The sequence below is a fragment of the Equus caballus genome, chromosome 6, assembly GCF_041296265.1.
Source record: "Equus caballus isolate H_3958 breed thoroughbred chromosome 6, TB-T2T, whole genome shotgun sequence".
Taxonomy (NCBI): Eukaryota; Metazoa; Chordata; class Mammalia; order Perissodactyla; family Equidae; genus Equus; species Equus caballus.
In genome coordinates, this window is record NC_091689.1 from 6,241,770 (window position 1) to 6,265,741 (window position 23,972).

The following is a 23,972-nucleotide window of genomic DNA, read 5'->3' on the forward strand; positions in this document are numbered from 1 at the left end:
GGTATCATCTGTCATTTTCTTCAAGTAGTTATGCTATTTTTCTAAATATAAATTCTAAATATAAATTATATTGTGTGATGTGTTATGGGCGACCTATGACTTTCCATGTGGATTTGAGAAATGCTCAGGATTCAGTGAACTAAAAATCTTGCTTAAGAAGCATAAAGAGAAAATGATAAGTAATAAGTAAACATATAAGTCCCCATCTTAAACGCTTTGAGCAGCGTGACGTGTTTCCAGGATTGCGCCTTTCTGTTTACTGCAAGAAGCTGTGAGGCCAACAGTGCCCCCTTTCTCAGATGGTTAGACCCTTTCAGTCCTGCTGGGTGCACGACACTGTCTTGACCTCGCCCACGTTGCCCTCCTGCTGCCTTTCGTTACCATGTCCTTGGGCTTCGTATCAGCAGACCAGCATCTTCATGCACCAGTGCCACTCATGCCTTGCTTATTCACAGTGACCGATGCAAATTACGCTTAGAAAGAAGGCCACACAGACTCTTTCAGTTGTAGGCTTGCTGTTTGATTTCCTTCATGCTTTTTGCTCATTTTTTTTTAACCTGACTTGAATTTCTTTCAGAACCCAAGTATAAGATATTACCTATTAAAATACATATTATAAAAACGATGTTGAAAAGTTGTGAAACTTTTCACTTGAAGTAGCGTCCCAAAATTAGTTTCAGCCTCCTTCTGTGCAAATTCTGTATAAAGGAGTTCCATGCCTATCTATCCAGCTTCTAGCAGGCAGCTTTTCATCACACAGGCAACCATTTCTGTGACAGTTCATTTTTCAACCCACTTCTGCACTGGGGAGCAACAGCAATTAGAATAGGTGGTGAATGAGGCTTACTGAAATCACTTTTGTGTCTCTGCTGCCAACCCAGTAGATGCAAGAGATTGGTTTTGGTATTTATTGAATGCCTCCAGCATAATTGTTTGCTGAAAAGAAACCTACAGGACATATACAAGATAGATATTTTCTGAGAGCTTTTATCCTATTGAGAATACACGTGACCTATGCCGTTTATAGGTACAAACAGATGTTAAATGCATGTGCTATTCCGGAAGCATTTCATGTGTCAGACACTTGATGCAGGAGAAAATCGTAAGAAGAGAAAACTGAAGGGTAGATTTTCCTTCTGTAATTTGCTCTCACTGAGCTAAAACTGATGGAGTGTACTAAATGATAGACATGGCCATGATAAGCGCGTGTTCCCTCCCGACCCCAGCCTTCTTGCTGTTCCATCAATAGCCAATAACACTACTAGAAGTCAGAATGTCTGCAGATTCCCATATTGGGTGCCTAATGGATTTGGGCCAAAGTATACGGTCATTCACTTATCATTTATTTACTGAGCTTCTGCTGTGCACTAGATCGAGGGGAATATAAAAATGAATAAAACCTTGTCCCTGCCCTGGAGAAAAGTATAGTCCTGTTAGGAGAGATAAAATTTATACAAATAGTTATATTTGCATAAGATACGATGAGAGCCATTTCAAAGGAATAAACAAACTGATCTGAGAATTCTAAAGGAGAGATTATTTCTATCTGGATTTAAGTAAGGAAGGCTTCATGCTGTAGGTAGCATTTAAGACGTGGCCTTTATTTTACACAAGCAAAAATAGGAGAAAGGATAATGTAAGATGGAAGGAACGGTGTAAATTAAGTGCCTTTATAATTTTATATTTTTTATGAAGAAGAGTATCTTTTGGTTTTAAACTCTCCAGTGCAGAGACGGGCAGAGGTGTGGTGAGAGGAAAGTGGGTTGCAATTGATTCTTTGTACTTGGATTTTACTCTGTGAATTACTTTTTAGATGGAATTACTCTCATCACCCAAGATGAAGCCTCAGGAAGCTCTGTCACAGCTGAGGAAGCCAAAAAGGTATTGAGGAATAACTCCCTGTCTTTAGATGAATTAGCGCAATGGATATTCTTTTCTTGATGCCCAGTCTTCCTTGAGAAGTTCAATTTTAAGGTTATCTAATTTAGTGTACCCATTCTTAGTTTCAGCCAACATGCAAATTGCTTCAACTGTAGCATCCTCATGGGAGGAATTGTAATCTTAGTTTTCCATAGGCCATGGTCATGGTTCTAGAACTCACCTGGAATCCCAACTTGCCTAGCTCTAGAGCTCAGGGAGTCCACAGAGCATACCAAGCCTGGCCCAGACCCTGGGAAAGACTATGAAGTCTTTGCAGCCCAGTGATTCCCACCCTGGCCACACGTTAGTCATGTGGGGAGCTATTTTTTTTTTAAAAAATACTGATGCCCGGGCCCCCCTCCCCCTCCCCTATAGACTCTTGGTCTGAGATGGGTCCTTGGCATGGTTTTGAATGTTTAAAGCCCTTCCGGTGATTGTAATATGTGGCGAAGTAGAGAAACACTAGTGTTCCAGCATGAGGTGCATCCAGGCATTTTCAGTAAGAGACCCCATGTATGCAGACCCCATGAGCTTCAGGTCAACACAGATAGTTAAATTAAGGCCTGTCTGTCTGGTGTACAAGTATTGAATGGGATTCAGCTATGAGTCAAATACCTGTGGTTGTTTAGCTCGGTAGTCCTTCATTATACCTCAGGTTTGTGATGAAATTTTAATGAAATGAATAGCTCGAAAGCATGTGCATAGCATTCAGCCTCAACTTACAGTCGCTGACTGATCCCGCCCTGCTGGCACTGGCAGCTGTCAGTTGTGTCCTGAACCTCTACTCTCTGCTGGACACTGCAGATCGGGTGATAAGACAGCGTCCCTGCCCTCTAGAAGCGCAAACGACAGTTACAAGGTAGCAGCGGGAGGTGCTGGAGCCTCAAAGGTAACTGTGCACCGGCTGAGGGACAGCTTGGTCTGGGGCTGGCGGCAGGAATCTGTTAAGGGATGGCATGGCAGGAACAGGCTGGAAATGTTCAGTCTATGGCTAAATTCAGGCCAAATTAAAATGCCTTCAATTTGCAACTCAATAAAGACATTTGACAGAAACCATAGTATTGTTGGGAGAGAAGTCAGTCAGAATATAGAAGTTTTATTAAGCACTTTGCCCGGCAAAAGCATTTTGTTAAGGAGCCGAGATGGTCCCTGCCTTCGGGAAGATCCTGGAATTTTAGAAGCATACTCTAAGATGCCAATTATTGTCTCGGGAGGGGTTCCATGCTGTCTGTGCCCACTTCTGCCGCAGTCAGGGCTGTGAGGATGTCATTTAACTGCTTGGTTTTACTTCTCTTTATTACTTTATACAATGGCACGGTAGCAGTTCCCCCTTGAACTGGGCTGTATCATTGAGGGTTCTCCAGAGAGACAGAACCAATAGAGTGTGTGTGAGTGTGTGTAGGGATGAGGGGGAGGTTGATTATTTTAAGGAATTGGCTAACGTAATTGTGGGGGCTGGCCACTCTGAAATTATAGGGCAGGCCAGCAAGCTGGAAACTCAGGCAGCATTTCTGTGATACAGTCTTGAGGCAGAACTCCTTCCACTGACTGGATGAGGCCCACCTGCATTATCGAGGGTAATCTTTAATCTTTACTTAAAGTCAGCTGATTGTAAATATTAATCACATCCACAAAATAACTTCACAACAACATCTAGACCGGTGTTTGATGCAACTGGGCGCCATAGTCTAGCCAAGTTGACACATAAAATCAGCCGTCACATAGGGTAAAGGCTTATCAATCCATTTTTGCTAAACAAGTAAAATAAGTCAACTAATAATTTAATTTTAGTTATTATTGTGTTTAAAAAAAAGATCTATCATCCAAGTGAGGGTTGAGTCCATGTTACTATTTCTGGAGGAAGCGGGGAACGCTGATCTAAAAGGTAGTTTTTCCTCTTAGCAGTGCATCTTAACCAAAGGTGTCACAACTAAGTGAATCCAGAATATTAGAGAGGAAGGAAGCCTAAGAAGGGATAATGTGCTTCTTGCAAGCTGTCTGAGGTTTGTTTTGTGTTGCACATGCAGTATCTTCTTTGGAGTTTAAAGGCACAGAACCTAACCATCAGGAATTTTTTTTTTTCTATTTTATTTTTTTATTGAGGTTATGACAGTTTAAAACCTTGTGGAATTTCAGTTGTACATTATTCTTTGTCAGTCATGTTATAGGTCACCACTTCACCCTTTGTGCCCCCTCTTTCCCCTGGTAACCACTAATCTGTTCTTTTTGTCCACATGTTTGTTTATCTTCCACGTATGAGTGGAGTCATACAGAGATTATCTTTCTCTATCTAGTTTGTTTCACTTAACATAATACCCTCAAGGTCCATTCATGTTGTTGTGATTGGGACGATTTTATCCTTTTTTTTATGGTTGAGTAGTATTCCATTGTATATATATACCACATCTTCTTTATTCATTCATCAGTTGATGGGCACTTAGGTTGCTTCCACGTCTTGGCTATTGTGAATAATTCTGCAATGAACATAGGAGTGAATGGGTCTCTTTGAATTGCTGATTTCAAGTTCTTTGGATAGATACCCAGTAGTGGGATGGCTGGGTCATATGGTATTTCTATTTTTAATTTTTTGAGAAATCTCCATATTGTTTTCCATAGGGGCTACACTAGTTTGCATTCCTACCAGTAGTGTAGGAGGGTTCCTTTTTCTCCACAACCTCTCCAACATTTGTTATTTTTTGTTTTGATTATTTTAGCCGTTCTAACAGGTATAAGGTGATATCTTACTGTAGTTTTGATTTGCGTTTCGCTGATGATCAGTGATGATGAGCATCTTTTCATGTGCCTATTGGCCATCTGTATATCTTCTTTGGAGAAATGTCTGTTCATATCCCCTGCCCATTTTTTGATTGGGTTGTTTGATTTTTTGTTGTTGAGTTGTGTGAGTTCTTTATATATTATGGAGATTAACCCTTGGTTGGATATATGATTTGCAAATATTTTTTCCCAGTTGGTGGGTTGTGTTTTTGTTTCAAGCCTGTTTTTCCTTGCCTTGTAGAAGCTCTTTAGTCTGATGAAGTCCCATTTGTTTATTCTTTCTGTTCTTTCCCTGGTCTGAAAACACAAGGTGTCTGAAAAGATCCTTTTAAGACTGATGTCAAAGAGTGTACTGCCTTTATTTTCTGCCAGAAGTCTTATGGTTTCGGGTCTTAGGTTTAAGTCTTTGACCCATTTTGAGTTTATTTTTGTGAGTGGCGTGAAAAAGTGGTCTATTTTCATCCTTTTACATGTGGCTGTCCAGTTTTCCCAACACCATTTGTTAAAGAGACTTTCTTTTCTCCATTGTATGTTCTCAGCTCCTTTGTCAAAGATTAGCTGTCTGTAGATGTGTGGTTTCATTTCGTGGCTTTCAATTCTGTTCCATTGATCTGTGTGCCTGTTTTTGGGCCAGTACTATGCTGTTTTGATTACTACAGCTTTGTAGTATATTTTGAAGTAAGGGGTTGTGATGCCTCCAGCTTTATTATTTTTTCTCACAATTGCTTTAGCGATTTGAAGTCTTTTGTTGCCCTATATGAATTTTAGGATTCTTTGTTCTATTTCTGTGAAGAATGTCATTGGGATTCTGATTGGCATTGAATTGAATCTGTAGATTGCTTTAGGTAGTATAGACATTTTAACTGTTTATTCTTCCAATCCATGTGCACAGAATGTCTTTCCATGTCGTCATCAATTTGTTTCAGGAAAGTCTTGTAGTTTTCATTGTATAGATCTTTCACTTCCTTAGTTAAATTTATTCCAAGATATTTTATTCTTTTTCTTGGGATTGTGCTCTTGAGTTCTCTTTCTGTTTGTTATTAGAGTATAAAAATGCTACTGATTTATGTAAGTTGATTTTGTACCCTGCAACTTTGCTGTAATTGTTGATTACTTCTAGTAGCTTTCCGATGGATTTTTTTATATCTAAGATCATGTCATCTGCAAACAGCAAGAGTTTCACTTCTTCATTGCCTGTTTGGATTCCTTTTATTTCTTTTTCTTGCCTAATTGCTCTGGCCAAAACCTCTAGTACTGTGTTGAATAAGAGTGGTGAGACTGGGCACCCTTGTCTTGTTCCTGTTCTCAGAGGATGGCTTTCAGTTTTTCCCCATTGAGTATGATGTTGGCTGTGGCTTTGTCATATGTGGCCTTTATGTTGTTGAGGTATTTTCCTTCTATACCCATTTTATTGAGAGTTTTTATCATAGATGGATGTTGGATCTTGTCGAATGCTTTCCCTGCATCTATTGAGATGATCATGTTAACCATCAGGAATTTTAATGTCTGGTAATTAAGCTACAGAGAGGAATTTCAGTTATGACTAAGTATGGGGTGGTGTCCTTACCTGATTGTACTATCAGCAGGACGGAGTTCAGTAGTTGTAGTTTAAGACAACTCTGGACACTTCACTGTCTTTGACGAGGGAGAGGACATAGTAAACATAGTAGAGTCGAGTCTGGTACTCTGGTTCACCTTCTGTGCACACGCTGTCATGTCTGACTTGCAAGATTATGTTTGTGTCTGTTCAATGTCACATGAACCCCTGATTTTGTTTTTCATTGTGAAAATTTAATCCTTTGTATTAAAAATGTTTTTAAATGGTCCATGTTGATTTTTCGAGAGAAGTTTAGAAGGGAGAGTTCACGTACAGATGATAATGGGGAGAATTACTGAATGAGATCTGGCTCGAGGAAGCCGATTCCTGTGGTTTTTATAGGAGAGACATACTTCAGCTCTTTCTCTCAGCCAAGCTAGGGAAGTGTGGTCGTTTTTGACTGTGCACTGAAATGTACATTGACATTGCCGTCCAAGCAAGAGCTAAGTTTGGTCACTTCCCACATAATCAATTAAGGAAACTTCACTATAATTAGAGAGATGGAAGAACCATCCTCACAGTCCATTTAAACTCTTTCGAGGTATTTACCATAAGTTGTTTAGAATTAGCAAGCTGTCAGATTCTTGCTATTAAATGTTGATGATTTAAAAGGAAATAATTATCCAGGGATGTCCATTTTAAATAAAAATTAAATCATAACTTTACACTTGTATATCTGAAGGAGAGCCATTTCCCTCCACTTTTTTCTAGAAACGTGTGCATTTTTTGATTCTTTGAGAAATATAGGGAAGTCAACCCTGCTGCGGAAATAGAAAGTTCCTCCATGACGTAAGTTTAGATAGTCACGTTATGTCTACTTGTGACTTGTAGAGGCCAGGATGTGCTCATTCTTCACTTGAAGTTTATCTTCTTTGTCAAGAAGGTTTGTGTTTTTCAGGTTTCTTCTTGCTGCCCTTTGTTAGGGTTAGAACAGTAGTTTTCAACCAGGAGGCGTTCTGCTTCTGGGAGCCATTTGCCATTGTCTGGAGGGACTTGTTTTTTAGGAAGATTGGCCCTGGGCTAACATTCTATCTAGAATATAGATTAAGGTGGCGCTGCTCAGTTGATGGGCAGTGGAGTGATCGATTGGGATTCCTCATGCCCAGGGAACTCAGAAGAACCTTCAGGACCTCAAGGAACAAAGCCTGAAAAACTCTGTCTAGTCCAGACTCCTTCTTTTTTGGATGAAGAAATTCAGGGCCCTGAGAAGTAAAATGACACATCCGAGAGCTTGTAATAAGTCACTGGCCGGGAACCCAGTTGCAGGACTGACCCCAGTCCTCTGTTCTTTTTACTCCATCTTAAGAACGCAGAGGGAAAGAGGATTTGTCCCCTCTGGGATATTGTTTCCCACGGGATTCCAAGACGCTGAGCTGTCTAAGTAATCGTTTGTTATAAACTCTATGGGGAAGAATCGTCTTTCTAGCACTTACTTTCCTTGTCGCTGCCTAATCTAGCCTCCTTTATTGCTGTTGACAGGTATTGATTTTCCACCTTAGCATCACAGATGCTCCAGCTTAGTGATCTGGTCGTTTTACAGATGCCGTCTAGAGAGGTGAAGTTGATTTGTTCAGTGTTGCACAGCAAGGGTGTGGCTAGCAGAATTGACTAGAATCCAGTCCCCTCATTCCTACTACAGTCATATTTCCACCACACCATGACACCACCTCTCCATGCCTCCACCTTAGAATGCCACCAGCCACGTCTACATAAAGAAAGATGCTCAAGCTCCCTCTTCCAGAATACAACCAGATTTCTATGTGTGAGTGTGTAAGAGATCTCAAAGCCATGTGGAGGATTATGAGATAAAATTTAAGAATCGTTTCTTGAGAACAGTTTTCTCTAACTGCTGGGCCCTGTTGGATTCCATGATATTTTCCTTCGCTCTTTTCCACTTTGCTTTTCTGCCTTACATCTCCTGTGTTGTTCCATATGCTTGTACAAGAAAAGCAATAGTGAGAATGTCACAGTGTTTCCTTATATTTATTTAGAGCTTAATACTTTTTTTTTTTTTTTTGCAGGGGAAGATTGCCCTAAGCTAACATCTGTTGCCAATCTTCCTCCTCTTTTTTTCTTCTTTCCCCCGCCAAAGCCCCAGTACATAGTTGTGTATAGTTGTAAGTTCTTCTGGTTCTTCTGTGTGAGCTGCCACCACAGGATGGCTCCTGACAAAGAAGTGGTGTGGTTGGCACCTAGGAACTGAACCCAGGCTGCCAAAGCAGAGCATGCCGAACTTTAACCACTAGGCCATCAGGGCTGGCTTGAGAGCTTGATACTTTTAAGATAGAATTTTTAAATTTTTATAGAGGTGGAACATACATACAGTAAATGCACAAATCTTAAATGTGCAATTCATATATGTGGGTTCCCACCACCCAAGTTAAAATATAGAACATTTCCATCACCCCAGAAGGCTGCCTGGTACCCTTCCCAGTCAGACCTCCTCGTCCCCCTAGGTAACCACTATTCCGTCATCTGACACTTGAGAGTAGTGTTTCCTGTTCTAACCTCCATATCGTTGGAGTCATCCCTTTTATGATTTATCCATGATGTCAGAGTTGTTCATTCTTTATTATAACTATGTAGTACTCCCTTTTATGGGTACACCACAATTTATTCACCCATTCTCCTGATGATGAGCATTTGATTGTTTCCAAACTTTGGCAATTATGAGTACAAATACTACAAATATTCTTGTACATATCATTGGGCGAGCATATATTGGGTACATTCCTAGGAACTGGAACATGAAACCTACAGCACCACAAAGCATTTTTGTATACTTTATTTCATCCGAGACTCAATGCAGCCCATGAGATAGAGAGGGTAAGCAGTAGTATTCCCATTTTACTTTTGAGGGAAATTAGTTGTAGAAAGGTCAAGTGGCTTGCCAGGGTCACTGAGGACCCGACAGAGCTGAGGTTATGGCTCTGTTCTCCCACACTGGCTTCCAGGATTTCTCTGTGGCACTATGTTGCCTTTATAGCATGAAAGAAGCTACAGGTGGCATTAATGAAACCTAAATCTGTGTCATTTTAGATGAAATACATGCACACAGACTTTTATTCTTCCTGATAATTTTGACCATCTGGATTCTGGGTCATTCTCTGGAATCTCCTGATGGTGCTGGAATCAGCTCAGTGGAAGCCTTGTGTTTTTAATTTGGGGATTGGTAAGGGTGGGAGCCCAAACCGAGCTTTTAGTCTTATGGAGGGATAGGGCTGGAAGTTTCTGTACAGAGGTTATTGTTTCCATTCCTCTGCTTGTGGCCAGGATTATACTTCCTATACTTGAAAGGTGGCAGTGTATCCATTCCCTAACGATCTCCAAGTCAGGAGGCTCGCTCTTGGTAAGCCCAGGTGAACGACGGTGGTTGAGGAAGGGGGAGTATGTCGCACAGTCACAGTCCTCTCTTTATTCTCTGTGCTTTGAGCATATTGCAGAGGGAAAGAACACAAGAAAAGATGAGAATTGACTCCTACCCCTTTCTGCTGCTGTCAGAGAATCTGTTGCTTTTGTTGAGGAGGCAGGCCCATCATGGGATTCTGTGCTGTGTGTCTGGCTTCCCCGCCACTGCACAGCCTGGAAATGACTTGCAGCTAAGAACTCAGATGATGAGCGATATGTGTAAGAGATCAGCCTTGCCTGGGGCTTTGGGAAGGATGATGGCTGGCAGCCCAGCTCTTAGCCATAATTTGCTTATGCAGAGACGTGCAGCAGATCTGCCAGGAACGTCAGAGGCAGATGTTCAGTGCTTGATGGGAGTGAAAGTGTGTTTGCTGCTGCTCCGCTCTTCCTAGGAATCGGGCGTAGTCTCCGAGATGTGCCGTTTGTGTTTAATTGTGAAGACCACGATCATACGGTGCAGACGGTCCTCTCTTAATTTATCCTGCAGTTGCAGTGTGAAGGGCTCTGCAGCTGGGGAGGATGGGGATTGGAGCTCGTAGGGCTGTGTGCCCAAAACATCAGGGGTTTTCTAGATTCATCAAAAGTACCTGCCATGTCCCTTGAGCCCATGGAATGTGTCTGTGTTTGCAAGGTGCAGGTCATTCGTCGCCCCACCATGGTTTATGGCAGGGCACAGCTTTGCTTTGTATTCTCTTCACCCCAGCTGGACGGCTTATCCTTTATCCATATATTCCTGACGTAGGGAAAATCATGTGGGGGTTAATGACAATGAGGAGGAGAGGAGAGGAACGAAATAAAAATCATTTTTAATAGTGGTAATAGGAGAATCATAAATAAAGTTTAATTTGGGAATCTAGGATAGAACAGAGTTTAATCTTTAGACATAAACCGTATGCAAATATGTATGTGGATTCCTCATTCATTTATCTGCATGTGGCCCTCAGATATCTTTATTAATAATCAACCAGGATAAATAAATAGAATTACTGCGGAACCTGTGTTACAGTTGTGCTCCAGACTGTGGCCCCATTGCTAGCGTTTTCTGTCTCTCTCACCATTGATTTCTAGCGCTGGACGCAGTCCAGTTTAGAGTCAACAAAGGGCTGTGGAAAGATCCATCAGTGTCCTTAGAAGAGAAATCCTTGATCTCTCAGTCAAAATGGAAGTTAATGAATGGTGAGGTGGTTTTGACTGAAGAAAACATAGTCAAGGAGGGAGGTTGAGTCAAAACCAAACAAACCGTCGTGGCCGTGTCCACGCCACCAACCAAGGCAGGGCCCAGTTCTGCAGACACGGCCTCCGCCAGTGCTGTTTTGTTTACTGTGTGAGGCTTCGCGCCTGAGGAGTGGACGGAGGCGCAGTGCCCGCTTCCTGAGACCTGCTGCACACAGCCTGTATAAAGGGTGACTTTGGTGATTTGTTAAGGAGACGTATTTTAGTCTGTTTCTAAACCTTACGTTTCACAGCCCTTGATTGTGTCCATTGTACCATAAATAACAGGAATGTGTAGGGAAAGCAGTTGTTGCCGTGTTTTCATGATGAGAAGGTGAGAGAAGTATAACGACACCTCTCCCTCTCGGGGGGAGACAGCTGCAGGAGAGCAGACGTGGACTGGAAGGCTCGCTCAGCACACACTCAGTCCGTGCACACTGAGCCTGGAACGCTGACCCAGAGGCGTGCCCACCTCCACCTCCCGTTCGCTCCCGCAGGCTCGCCTCTGCTCCCGTTTTAAGCCCTTGTGCTACCACCTCACCTTCCAGTGTTAGGATGGACAAGTGGTTACGGAACCCAGCTCTTAGATGCCGTCACCACATGCCTTAAAGGAGAAGCGTCCCCACTGCTATCTCTCAGAGGGACCGGATGGAGAAGAGGAGTGTGCAGATAGTTTTCAGGGGCGCTCACTACCCTTTTAAAGTGTGAGCTTCATTCCTGCATCCTTGCACACTTCAACTCCAGCCCTCGCTTTTCTGTGTATCTGCCTTTTAGAGGCTCCGGGTCTAGGGCACTGATGCTGGACACACAGACACTAGAACCTTTCTCCTCCACCTTCCTGTTTCCAAACAATTCCTAACACTAATTGAAGGATTTCCAGAAAAGAAATTGAACACTTCCCAAGCTCATGCATTTCTGTTTCACATCTCTTACAGGAAGTCCTTCCTTTTACAAACTCTTTTGTCCTCAGTGGAGTTGAAGAATAGATAATTATAATCTTTAAGTTCAGACCCTTGATTCTTATGCTCCCTTCAGAAGAGACTGAGACCTACTGGGTTTGGGACTTTGGTTCTTTTCTTAACCCGAATGAGCCCGAATATCCCCTCCCCTGTGGAAGCACGAATGTGAATATCAGGTGTCCTCAGTGTCTGTCGTGGCACCTTCCACGTGGTCACTGCCTTGGTGAGCCATGTCATTTCCTCCCTCTTTATAAGAACTTTCTCTGGTGACTGGTTAGTATGGACCATTCAACCTCAAAATTGGTCCTCTCTTCCAGAGCCAAATGAAGGAACGTACGTCAAAGTGATGTTTCTTTTGGGCTATTTGAAGTGAGAGCTAAGCAAGTCTTCTTAGATTTGCCTGTGGCAACGCTAGCAGATTGTTCCCTCCATCAAAAGAGGCAAAAATGTTATTTTGGTGTCTTGCCTAATTTTCTATTCACAGTTTCTGGCCCCCAGAGAAAACCCAAAAGAAGATGCAGCAGCCATATTTGAAGAAGGTGGTGATGTGGATGATTTGGTGAGTGCTTTTCACATATACCAGCTGCTCTGATGAACGAACTCGCCTGAGCTGTAAATACAGCTACAGAGGCTGCTTGTCATTGACTGGTTTCTTATTTGTCTTTTCACATATACCAGCTGCCCTGATGAACGGACTCGCCTGAGCTGTAAATACAGCTACAAAGGCTGCTTGTCATTGACTGGTTTCTTATTTGTCTTTTAATTTCTAACCTACCAGACGCTCCCTACACAATTATTTATTGCCATTGTAAATGTAATCAGATAGGTAATTTCATAATGGAAATTTCTGTGCTCTGTGGTTTTAGTTATATTGTTCATTCAGTTTAATCCTCTCCTTTGAAGGACTATAAAGAGCTGGGGAGGCTATTCCTTAAGTAGCAAAATGTCATAATTTACTGAAATTACTCTCAACCAAAATAAGTGATAGAACATTGCAATTTGTGTGGGTTGACAAATAAAAACAGCCTTTAAGAAGCCTAATTCTTAAATGTTCTCAGTTAACTAAATGTAAACAGAATAGGCTGCTAGGCCTCTGGAGATTGCTGGACCTCACACTGCATCTGTGTGGGAGGCTGTGTAGACGTGTTGGCTTTTATACGCATCCTTCACGTTTGGAAACTTCCCACCTTCAAACCTCACGTGACAGCTGTCTAGTGAGCACTTTCATCCTGTCTGTGGAGAAGTTCTTAGTCTTGTAATGAGGAGACGCTCGGTCGTGAGCAGTGAGTGGGTCTGCAGGCCTGTGCATGCCCCCAGTGAAGGGAGCTGTTGTCACTGAACTCTCTCCCCAGAAAAGGAGCAGTCTGAAAGGGCCCTGGTTCCTTTCTAAATATGTCATTCCTGTCTGCAGCTGGACTTGATATAGGTCGTGGATGTGTGGAGAAACTACGAGAGTTGCCGTCACTCTTGTGCTGGGAGTTCTGTACAGATCAGCCTGGAGGCGGCCGAGGCTCTGAAGATTGTCCCTGCAGGTTACGTGGGAGTGGATCGTCCAGTTTTCGTGCGATGAATGTACGCCTGTGTAAGGGATAGTTAGACCCCATATGAGTATATAAAAGTCATTGTTCTTTTCTCATCAGTGTGTTACTACTTCTGTGGTCTTACTGGTCTCAGGATATTATGCGCGTGCTCTCAAGTTTCTGGGAAATGGATTTCATCCTGACCTGGTGTGTGGGTGGATTGCAGCCCTCATGAAGTTCCCTCCTCCAGAGCTCAGGCCTGGGCACTGGCGAGTCTCCCAGTCCTCCCAGGAGGGGTCATGCGCTGTCTGGTCTCCAACAGTGACCACAACTTAGGCTGATCAGACGATGGCATTTGTCCCCTACCAACAGAAAGCGGGCTTTGGAAAATCGTAGATAAAGGTTGACCCACTTCTCTTTTTAGTGAAGCCTTTTAGTCACCACATGACTTTGGCTGTATGTGGAGGTGGTTTTCCCTCAGCAGGGTGGGAGGGGGAGCACAGTGGCCCTGCATACCCATTTTAAGCAGTGAGTTATAGTGGTGTTCACATGAAGAAAAGATGCGCTTTTGGCCCAGCCTCTGATATACCAGTGAAGCCTAAAAAAAAACAAAAACAGAAAGTGAGAAATTCACCAGCAGTAGTTAGAATTTTATCATTTCGTTGCTCTCCACTTGCAGGTCTCACCGAGAGAAAGCTTGGTTGTGTTAAAGCATGTCTTAATTTCCCAGTCTATCCCGTCTCTACCCGTCTCCTTTCCTCTCCCTCTGGATGATGTTCCTTTCCAAAAATAACAGAATAGCAAAACCATTACTTTGTTTCCTATCCTCATTCCTTCCCCAGGTTCTAACTTCTCCTTCCTTGGTGTCACAAACTTTGTGATGCCCCATCTCCCATAGTCTCAGCAGCTCCGTAAATGTTACTGATTCACTTCATTTTCCAAACATAATGTTAAAGGTATAAATGACTCCTTCCTCCTGTGGATCGCTGTTCATTACTGATTGTCTGCAAAAGAATTCTTCAGTACTGTGCTGAGAATTACAGATCCTCTGTGCTTTGATTGAAAATGGAGCTCCACGACAGAACATCGTTCAGTCAGCTGAGGAGAGAAAAAGAAGAGTGATCCCCTTGATACTTTGCACATTTGAGTTAGTCTTGACATGCAGGTGCCCTTTGAAAGCAGCCCCAACGAAGGATGCCATATCTTAAAGTCTGATGGAATAGTTAAAGCCCAAGGGATGTTTATGACTAGGATAAAACCAAGACAGTTCATAGAATCAAGAGGACAACTTTGTTCTCTAAATCCTACATTATTCTCATCAGATCCTCCTGGCGGGAGGAATCAGTTCAGTGAGAATGGCCTTGATAAGCATCCCTTGTCTCTGGCAGTTTGGGAAATTCCCTCTTGGAAACATCACTTCTTCTGTCAAACCAGGGAAAGTTTAAATCAAGTTAGTCCTTTAGAACTTCTGATATGTTTTGATTTATGTTGTACATGCTGGGATTATTCATGCTTCCTTAACCCCACTTTTACCTCAGTTGTCTGAATACCTGAAGGAAGAAATGAATGTAACAGGCTAGGGACACAAAGGACTGAATTAGCCGTGTAATTTCTAATCCATTTCCTGCAGGCACAGTATACATACGTGCTGTGTCGACTTGGTCAGAGCGGGCCATTTTGAGTAAGGGCATCGTGTTTTGCAGGAACACACCCAGGCCCCATTTCCAGGAAGTGAGATTTGTGGATCTATAGGACTCCCAGGTGTTCTACCCTCTGGGGCCCGGGAGAGCAGCAGGCTGCACTCGGCTATCAGTCAGCCACAGGTGGGGCCTCAGGAGCCCGTTAGTCCTGCAAATGATAGGCCTGTGTGGGAATTGGGAGTCACTGACTATCGGCCCTGTCACCTTTGGTCTTCTACGTCACCAAAATGTATTGACTTATAGAGAAGGTGGAGATAAAGGAGGGCCCCACCCCCATCACAACCCAAATGCCCCCTCAAGGGTATGTGCCGCCCCCTATTACGAACCACTATTTGAAATGTTGGGTTTTTGTCCTTTGCCAGGTAATTTACATATAAAATTTAGACTCTTGGAAACTTCCTCGGAAAACCATGTTGCGGATAGGCAGGTTATTACCTAGTCGTGGATGGTTTCGGAAATAGGTGGGCACGGATATGCTTACATTTTGAATAGGCACAGTGCTGCTGACTGACTTTGCAGCTGATTGTGATTCAGGAAACAAACTCTGTTTGCTACACTGTCTCCCATTGGCCCCATTTTTTCTTGTCCCTTTCTTCTTCCCCAGATGTCGTAGGTGCAGAACACAAGCTCGTAGCCCATTCAGAGTAGATGCTGTGAGGGGATGCAGTGTGGGTAGCGGAAAGAACAGTAGGCTCACCGAGATCCTGGGTTCGAGTGCTGCTTCTGCTGCTTGCTTGTGGCCTTTGTCGAGATGCTGAACCTGTACCTGCCTCCCAGGCTTGTTAAGGAAGAGCGTGCCCCTGAGAGTACTTTGTGAACTACAAAGGCTTTACGTAAATACAGCATTGTGGTATTATGAACACTCCACACAGGAGGCATGGGCAGAACTTTTTAATGGGACTGCTCCCTGTCTTTATTGCTGTCTTATTTCTTTTAGAACCTTGAGTGTTGCAGTGCTGAGTTTCATAATTATCTGTTGCTATTGCACTTAGGTTTCCTTATCTAGTTATTATATGAAAACTAAGGTCTCTCTGTGGTCAAGGTAGCGGGTTAGGGCCCAAGGTGGGTTTTGATACTTTCGATGAGTGACCGCACACCCCGTTTACGTGGGAGTTGTGCTGGCATAATTAATAGTGTCCTCTCTCACTCTCAGAAGTGTCCTCCTGATGTGGGTGATAAATTATGCGGTCCCTCTAGGTTTTGATCATGTTAAATGGAGTATCAAAGCCAGGAACCCAGGAATGGCCATATCCTGCCTTGTCAGCCAGCCCTCCCCTGTTAACTCCCTGCTGGCGCTGAAAACACGGGAGCAGACAGCAGAAGGGGAAGCAGCATAGTGCTTCCGTACCCGCTCGTTTAGGAGATCCCTGGAACAGCTAGGTTGTAGCTCGTGGCTTCGGTTTGCAGTCCGCCTCCCACACCCACATCTTGCCACCAAGTGGCTGCCAAGCCTGGGGCAGAGCAAGAGCATCTTGTTGGGCCTGCTCAGAAAGAGTAGGCCTTGGCTTCCTTGCCTGGCTGGCGGCATGGAGCAGAAAGTAGAAATGCATTTGAAGTTTAACGTATAACCTATTTAATGGCACCTGATAAATATGGCCCAGTCACCGGTCAAATTTGTAAGTCCTTTTCCCTGTAGCGGTCAGGGGAATATTAGCTGGGTGGTGGGGAGGGGGCTTCCTCCCCCATACTTTCACCCCCGGATAGGTCAGTCCACCTACTCAGAGTGGATAGTCCCTGCTTAGACAATGTTGGCTTTCTTTGGTATTTTGGAAGGGAAGGAAATGCCCCTTTTCGCTATCTGAACATAATCCCAGACTAGACTTCCTTCTGTTCTTGGACAGGCATAAGGGCACAGTGCTTAGAAGGCTCAGTGCTTCACCTGTGTGTTAGGTACTCCCGGTTTATTAATCCTAATGTCAGCAGCACCTAACGGCTGTGTGGCCTTGCCAAGTCCCTTGACCTCTGTAAGCCGCAGAATCGTGAAATCACTTGTCTTTCGTCTGTGGGCAGGATGGCCTGGGAGAAGACAGGCTCTTCTTGGTCAGAGGAGGTTTGTGTATGGCTTTGTAGGAGCTGCTTGAATAAGGGGAACAGGTGCCTCCTGGGGTGTAGAGGAAGCCGCCCCAGACATCTGCCCCCTTCATAGCCTCACATTTCCCATTTCCAGGCCCGTGCGCCTCTGCACTGCAGCATTGTAGGGGGGGAAGGTCACTGACCACCGACTGGGGGTGTCACAGGCCTAGTAGGCGTCTCCTTCCATCATGTCTTAGCTTGGGTGGGTCTCTGACTTTCCCTGACCCCTTTTGCCTTTTCAGCGTGCTGGGAATTATCATAGCCTTCACAGGGTTATCATTGGATTAGCAAGCACATCCTGTGCTGACAAGGTGGGGACTGGAGTGTAGGAGGAAGATGACATCCTGGGGAGAAGCTGGAGGAGCAACAGAGAGGGTAGTGCTGGTGCTCTGGCTCATTGCCAGCCTTTGGTGAATGTCATGTTACAGATGAGGGCAGAGTTGTAGAGACGGAGCGGGCAACGAGACAGAAGAGTGCCTGGGCAGCAGCAGGGGAGGGCAGCTGGGGGCGTAGGGAGTGCAGATGTCTGGGGAGCATTTTATTCTTAGTTTTATCCTGGGTGGGTGGTGGGCGAATCTGTGTCTCCCCACCAAATATTCATGGAACTCTCTGTTTCTCACTGATGCATTTGGAGTTGGTTATTTTAGGGGGCTGCATCTAAGTGCTGTGAACCATGACCTGCTTCAAGGAGGGCAGGGGTGAGACAGGCTGCCCACGGGGCATCCAGTCGTCTCTGCATCATGTGCCTTCTGGTTTAAGCCTTAAATCAGTCACATGCAGGGGCCTGCCCTCTGTTCCTCCTTAGGTCATGGTAAAGCCCTTTGCCTCCCCCGTGGCCAAAATCAAACATCCGTGTAACTGCCCTGCAGAAGTAAGAACAGAAATGAGCTCTATTCTTGAGAATGACTGCAGATAGCAGCCTGGCCAGGAAGGCACAAAAGGCAGCGTGTGTGACACATTTGTCATTGCTCGTAATTTTAAAATTGCATTCCAAGCTGTTGGACTTGGATTTGAATACATGAGGGGAATGGGGACAAGATCAAACCCACCATCAAAGATGCTTTCACACTCCATGTGGCCAAGTGGCTTTTGTTGTGTGTTTCGCAGGGTGCTGGGTCTGTGACTAGTGTTAAGACTCTGTGTCCTGCTGAGGAAACTCAGAGACTTTGAGAACAGGAAAGGATTCCCCTGTCTATTCTGGGTGGTCCACCCACACGGGTTACAGACAGCCCTGCCGAGAGGCAGAGGGAGGGCGTGATGCGTCCCTGGCACATCTAGATGATCTTGTATAATGGGCACATGACTTCGTCTCTATCCTCGTGAGAATAAAAGTTGAAAACTAGGTTCCATTTCTTATCAGTTTGCAGTGACAGAAATTGGCAGAGGATGGGAGTAAAGGGAGTCACAGGTGTTTCTGATGCCAAGTGGTGTAATCCCCCAGCCCCTCCTGGGAATGTATGATAGGGGTTGACAGCCCAGAAGAAGCTGTCCCAGGTCTGACCTGTCATTTCCACAGCTTTAGCAACACCCGGAACCGTCTTTATCAACACCAAGTTCCTGTGGCCTGATGTGGGCCAGATGAGATGAATGCGGTAGAATATACTCCCCTCTGAGAAGGAGAGCTGAGGAGTGAGCTCTCTGTAAAGTAATATGGACATACCAGTCCACTCCTGACTCTTTACTACAAGGGGAGAAATAATCCAAAACCACAGTAACTGTGGCTTGAGGGTTTCCCAGTGGACAGGACAGAGACACTCAGGCCAGCTCCAAGGGCCTCTGCCTGAGGGCTGTGGGACGTGGACAGTGGCAGCAGGATACCTCGGGCATTTGGAACACTCACCTTGCAGGTCGCCCAAGGTGATGGTGTAGCTACCGGGAGTGAAAAAAGGCGAGAGTTTGTGGTGTTCTTCAAAGCAGGCTTGGGAGGCAGCCTACTAAAGCAGACTGTCTGCCTTGTTTCCATCGTCACTCCCAGGGTTTGACCAGAGTGACTTTTCACTGTTCCAAACATCAGATAGACCCAAAATTGGGAGACTGCTGCAGAAATCCAAATCCAGGGTATTCTAGACACTTCAGACAATGTGGGGAAAAGTTTTACCAGCAGCATAAACATCTTTAGGTATAAATGGCTTACGTGTTCATTTCAAAGGAAGCTTGTTCTCTGAGCAGCAGGAGGCTTGCTCAGGCTTGTGATAATTCAAGTGGGTCTGTGGACTCTTGTCCCTGGAGATGAAGACTCACTCTCCCATCCTTCCCTCTGTTTGGTACCAGCAAACCAGAGGCAGTGGGAAGGACAACATGATCTTTGGAGAACCTGGAAACCCAATGGGTCCGGTAGTCCGTTTCACGGGATCTTTTCTCCAAATCAAAAATACCATTAGTTATGTTAAGAAAGAAAAGAAAGCCAGTGGCCATTTTAGTTTACATCTGAATTTTTAAAATGTTAGAAAATATACTCGAGGTGTGATGAGATGAGGTGCCTGTCCGCTGCCCTCACGGTGTCGTGGCACAGATGTGAACTTCGAACTGTGAATAACGGGAATGCCAACCAACACTGGCTTCAGGTAGGGCTTTGTCTCCCACGTGCAAGAAGTCTGGTCTAGGCAGCTGCAGGGGATTCCATGGCTCACTAACGTCAGGGGTGAAGATGGATTCTTTCAGCCTTTCCCTCCTCTTGTTCCCATTCAAAGCAGGAAAGGAGGGGGAACGGGCAGCGCCAGCTGAAGCTGCCTAGTTATCAGGGAAGACCAGAGGGGTCTTGAAACAGCTGACTTCTTTGGACAGAAATTTGTCCCATGTCCAACCCTGGCTGCAAGGGAGCCGGGAAAATGAGAGCATCTGTTTTGTTTCAGCCATCCTAGTTGGGACAGTTCAGGGAGAAGAGGGAGAAAGTGGATACTGGGTTAGCCAACCGGCAGTTTCTGTCTCCCAGTTCCTTCCCTTACTGGCTGCTAAACGCAGAGAAGTTGCCTCACCCTTCCAAACTTCCATTTTGCTGTTTGTGTGGTAATGGGTGTGTTTGAGATTTAAAATCAGGTAATTGAAGTAACACTCCCAACGGAGTAAGCCAGCGTCAGTAAACTTGAGCCCCTGCAGCCCTCCCCCTCCCTGAGTCAGGCAGAGATTCTGCGGAAACCTGCGGTGGAACCCGGAACAATTCCTGCTGTCTGCCGGAACGCCCGGGGCCTCCTGGGGAGGGCCTGCTGTGTCACTCTGCAGCCTTTGCCCCCTCCCTACACCAGAGCTCAGGTGCGTGCTTTGAGGAGGCGCAGCTCTCCTTCCCCTAGGATGCTGGCCGTGGGCTGGCCCACGCTTGGCAGTTCTGGGCGCTGGAGGGGCATAGAGGAAGGAGCACAGACCAGGAATTTCAGTTCTGTGATCCAGGGCTTCGGTTCTCGGAGTCTGTGTGGTTCGGTGATTCCACAACTCCTTTCCCATCCCTCTGCTCCCCCGGAAGCCTGCTTCTTAATGTCCACCAAACGTCATGACTAAGGGCCCAGGCTAGAATCAGACTGCCTATATTCCAAATCCTGCCTGTGTGACCATGACCGAGTTACTCAGCCGTTCTCAGCCGCAGTTCCTGCAGCTGTGCATCGGGGTTTCTGCTAGTCGCACCTGGCTTCCAGGGTCGTCAGGATGAATGAGGATGACCCACATCAATGCTTGGCACACAGTAAGCGCACAGTAAATGTTTCATACTATTCTCAGCCCCTCCACTTCTGTATTCCTTCCTCCTTGACACCAGCCTCTGTCTGGCTTTAAAATGCCGTGCTGTGCCTTCTGCAGATGGACACCGCTCGCCCTTTGCGGACTAGCCTATCAGGAACGACACTCGGAGAGCTCCACCCTTGCCCTGTGGTCCAGGGTGTGTTTCTCCAACAGGCCACCTGTTTTCTCCCACAAACTGGACAGCTGCCTCTCAGGATGTTGGAGCAGAAGGTGAGGAATGGGAAGCTCTCTAAGAGAAAAGAACTCAAAAGCAGCTTGAGCTCTAGATGGAAGACGTGCATGCACGTGTGAAAGTGTTTCAAGTCTTGGAACCTCAGCAGCTCGGTCACATCGCAATGTGTCACTTCACCTGGCTCCTTTGTTTAAAGATTCCCCTCCCCCTTTTCCACCTCCCTGGGCCCTGGATCTTCTGACAGCATCAGAGTTAGATGCCGTTTATGGGCTGCTTTGATGAGTGTCCTAATAGAGGTTTAATCACCACTCATAAACTGCTGCGCGCCCACTGGCACAGGGAGGCAGGGGAGTGCACGACTCTTATTAATAGTCCAAGCCCAGAGGACACTGAAGGGTATAGTGAGTGTGTGTATGTGATGGGAGAGGAGCAAAAAGACATCCCTGACTTCACATGCATAGTACATATGTATACACAGACGCAAACCCTCTTAACACGTGCACATGTGTACACTCACTGCACACACAAGCTCAACCTGTGCCTGGTGTGCACACTTGCATATACACTTTCCCCTCCTGGACCACTGTATTCGTTTTGGAGGGCGTCATCTTATCAGGACCCAGTCATATTGGACTATGAGCCCACCCTACTCCAGTAGGATCTTATGTTAAGTAATTACATCAACACCGACCCTATTTCCACATAAGATCACTTTCTGACCACTGGGAGTTAGAACTTGAACATAGCTTTTGTGGGGGACACAGTTCAACCTGTAAAAACTGCTGAGATTGTTTACTGTATCTGCAGAGAACAAATAAGTGGAGCTAGAGGAAAGCGGTGTGGTACAGAGAGGAGGTGGGTTGAGTTGGGAACACACACACACACACACACACGTCAGCAGACCTTTGGAGAGTGTGTTTATATCTGTCAGATACCTGGAACAGCACCTGAAATGTGGAAGGGTCCCAATAATGTTAGTTTCTTTCCTTCTCTACACGTAAAAGAGAATGTGTGTGAAGATGTTCTTGCTCAATGGGGAGATAGTGGACATTTGTCCGTCTTGTGTGAGTGGAGCGTGGCAGACTGCTGACTTGTGAAGAAGGAATCCTGTGTGTCTCTGCATTTACTGAGAATGTGAATATGAAGCAAACTGCAGAGTGTTGTATAAATGTCAGCTGTTATTCCTCAGTGTGTCTGTGTCCTTTTATCATGAATTCTTATTTATTATGAGGAAAGAGACCACGGGGTCATATCTGATCCCAGGCACATGGGCCTGTCCTTCTGTGTGCCTTTTTGGGCATGAAGTGGGACCCAGGGGTCTTATCCAACACCAAGACTGACAGGAAGGGTCCTTTCTTTTTTTTTTTTTTTTTTTTTTTTAAAGATTTTTATTTTTTTCCTTTTTCTCCCCAAAGCCCCCCAGTACATAGTTGTCTATTCTTCGTTGTGGGTCCTTCTAGTTGTGGCATGTGGGACGCTGCCTCAGCGTGGTCTGACGAGCAGTGCCATGTCCGCACCCAGGATTCGAACCAACGAAACACTGGGCCGCCTGCAGCGGAGCGCGCGAACTTAACCACTCGGCCACGGGGCCAGCCCCAGGAAGGGTCCTTTCTTGATACTCCAGCTGGCCCACAGCGGGTCCGTATACACCCATTCCCCGACACGTGTCCTGGGTTCTTTGTCTATGAAATTCAACTTAATAAACATGCATTGAACACCTGCTGTGTACAAAACACTGCTGGGCACCCCAGAAGGTTAGAATGGAAGAACATTGCTAGTCTTCCAGAAGCTCGCAAATAGCCAGAATCCACGAGGCAAGAGAGGCTATAAAAGGGACCCAAGAAGACCTTCGGGGGCACTGAAGAAGAGATTAATTTCTGTCTTGGTAACTGGGACACTTTCTGGAGTTGGTGGTATTTAAGATGGACCACGAATAGAACAAGAATCTAATAAACAGGAGAAGGGCAGGATGTTCAAATAGAGGACACAGCAGGGTTCAGGCCAGGTCCAGGAAAGGGTAAGTGGTTTAGTTTGGCTGGAGGGTAAGGTGCATGATGGGAAATGGTGAGCAGTTAGACTGCAAAGATGGGTCAGAGCAGTGACTCTGGGGAAAACCCTGTTTTTGAAATGAGAAATGCAATCAGCTGGGCTCCAGCAAGGTTATCCCGGCAGCAGTGTACAGAGAGGATGCAGGAAGAGCCATTCGGAGCCGGCTGGAATGGCCTGGGGGAGAGAGAATGAGGGTCCAAACCAGGGCAGCCCCCAAGGGGACAGAGAGGAGGGGTGACTGAGAGCCTGACTCACTGACAGCCATTCGGGGGTGGGGACCCGTCTCCCCTTTCCCTTGGGTCCTGAGATTCCTGGGAAACAAGCCCAATGTCAAGGGCATGTGTCTGTCTGCCCCCTTCCACCCCCTTGTCAGGCTGGGTTAGCTTGTGCCCAGCCTCTTTCCTCTCCTCCTCTCAGCAAGCCACCTGGCTGCTCACTGCCCCATGTGACACCTGTCCTCTCTCCCGCCTGGGCCACGTCCCTCTCTGGCCTCTTCCCCCTTTTCGGGAAAGTGCTTACGATCTGCCACCTCCTGTTCCCTGGAGCCTCCTCTAAAGCTCTTCTCTGTGTCCTTTGCCTGTGCCCCGTGGAGCAGAATCACCACAGGGCTGCAGGTGGGCTGGCCCTGCCGTCCAGCGCCCTGCGACTCTGTCCTGTCCTGTCCTGCTCCCAGCTCCTGTGCCCTGGGAACCGCACTGGGTGGGAAGTGGGGTGAGAGTCACAGAGGCTGTTCCCTGGAAGGTTTCCGGCCGGGCTCCACATCCCTGCTCCTGGCGCGGTGGTCCCCAAACTTTGCTGTACTTTAGAGTCTCTGAGAAGCTTCAAAACCTCCCCCGCCCGGGGCCCCAGGCCCTGCCG

At 45.7% G+C, this 23,972-nt stretch overlaps 1 protein-coding gene across 6 annotated transcripts in view; it reads left to right on the forward strand.

Annotated features, from left to right (window-relative positions):
- Nucleotides 1–13,507, forward strand: part of XRCC5 (X-ray repair cross complementing 5) — a 92,663-nt gene extending 79,156 nt beyond the window's left edge. For 5 of the 6 annotated variants that reach the window (XM_005610589.4, XM_005610590.4, XM_070269249.1 and 2 more), the window contains exons 19-21: nt 1,814–1,881; nt 12,356–12,430; nt 13,283–13,507. In XM_005610589.4, coding sequence (XP_005610646.1) covers nt 1,814–1,881; nt 12,356–12,430; nt 13,283–13,297 — 158 coding nt within the window. In that variant the 3' untranslated portion in view covers nt 13,298–13,507. Of the gene's footprint in view, nt 1–1,813; nt 1,882–12,355; nt 12,502–12,596; nt 12,913–13,282 lie in introns of those variants that run through there. The other variant, XM_070269248.1, reaches the window with a different exon arrangement.
- The last annotated feature ends 10,465 nt before the right edge of the window (nt 13,508–23,972 follow it).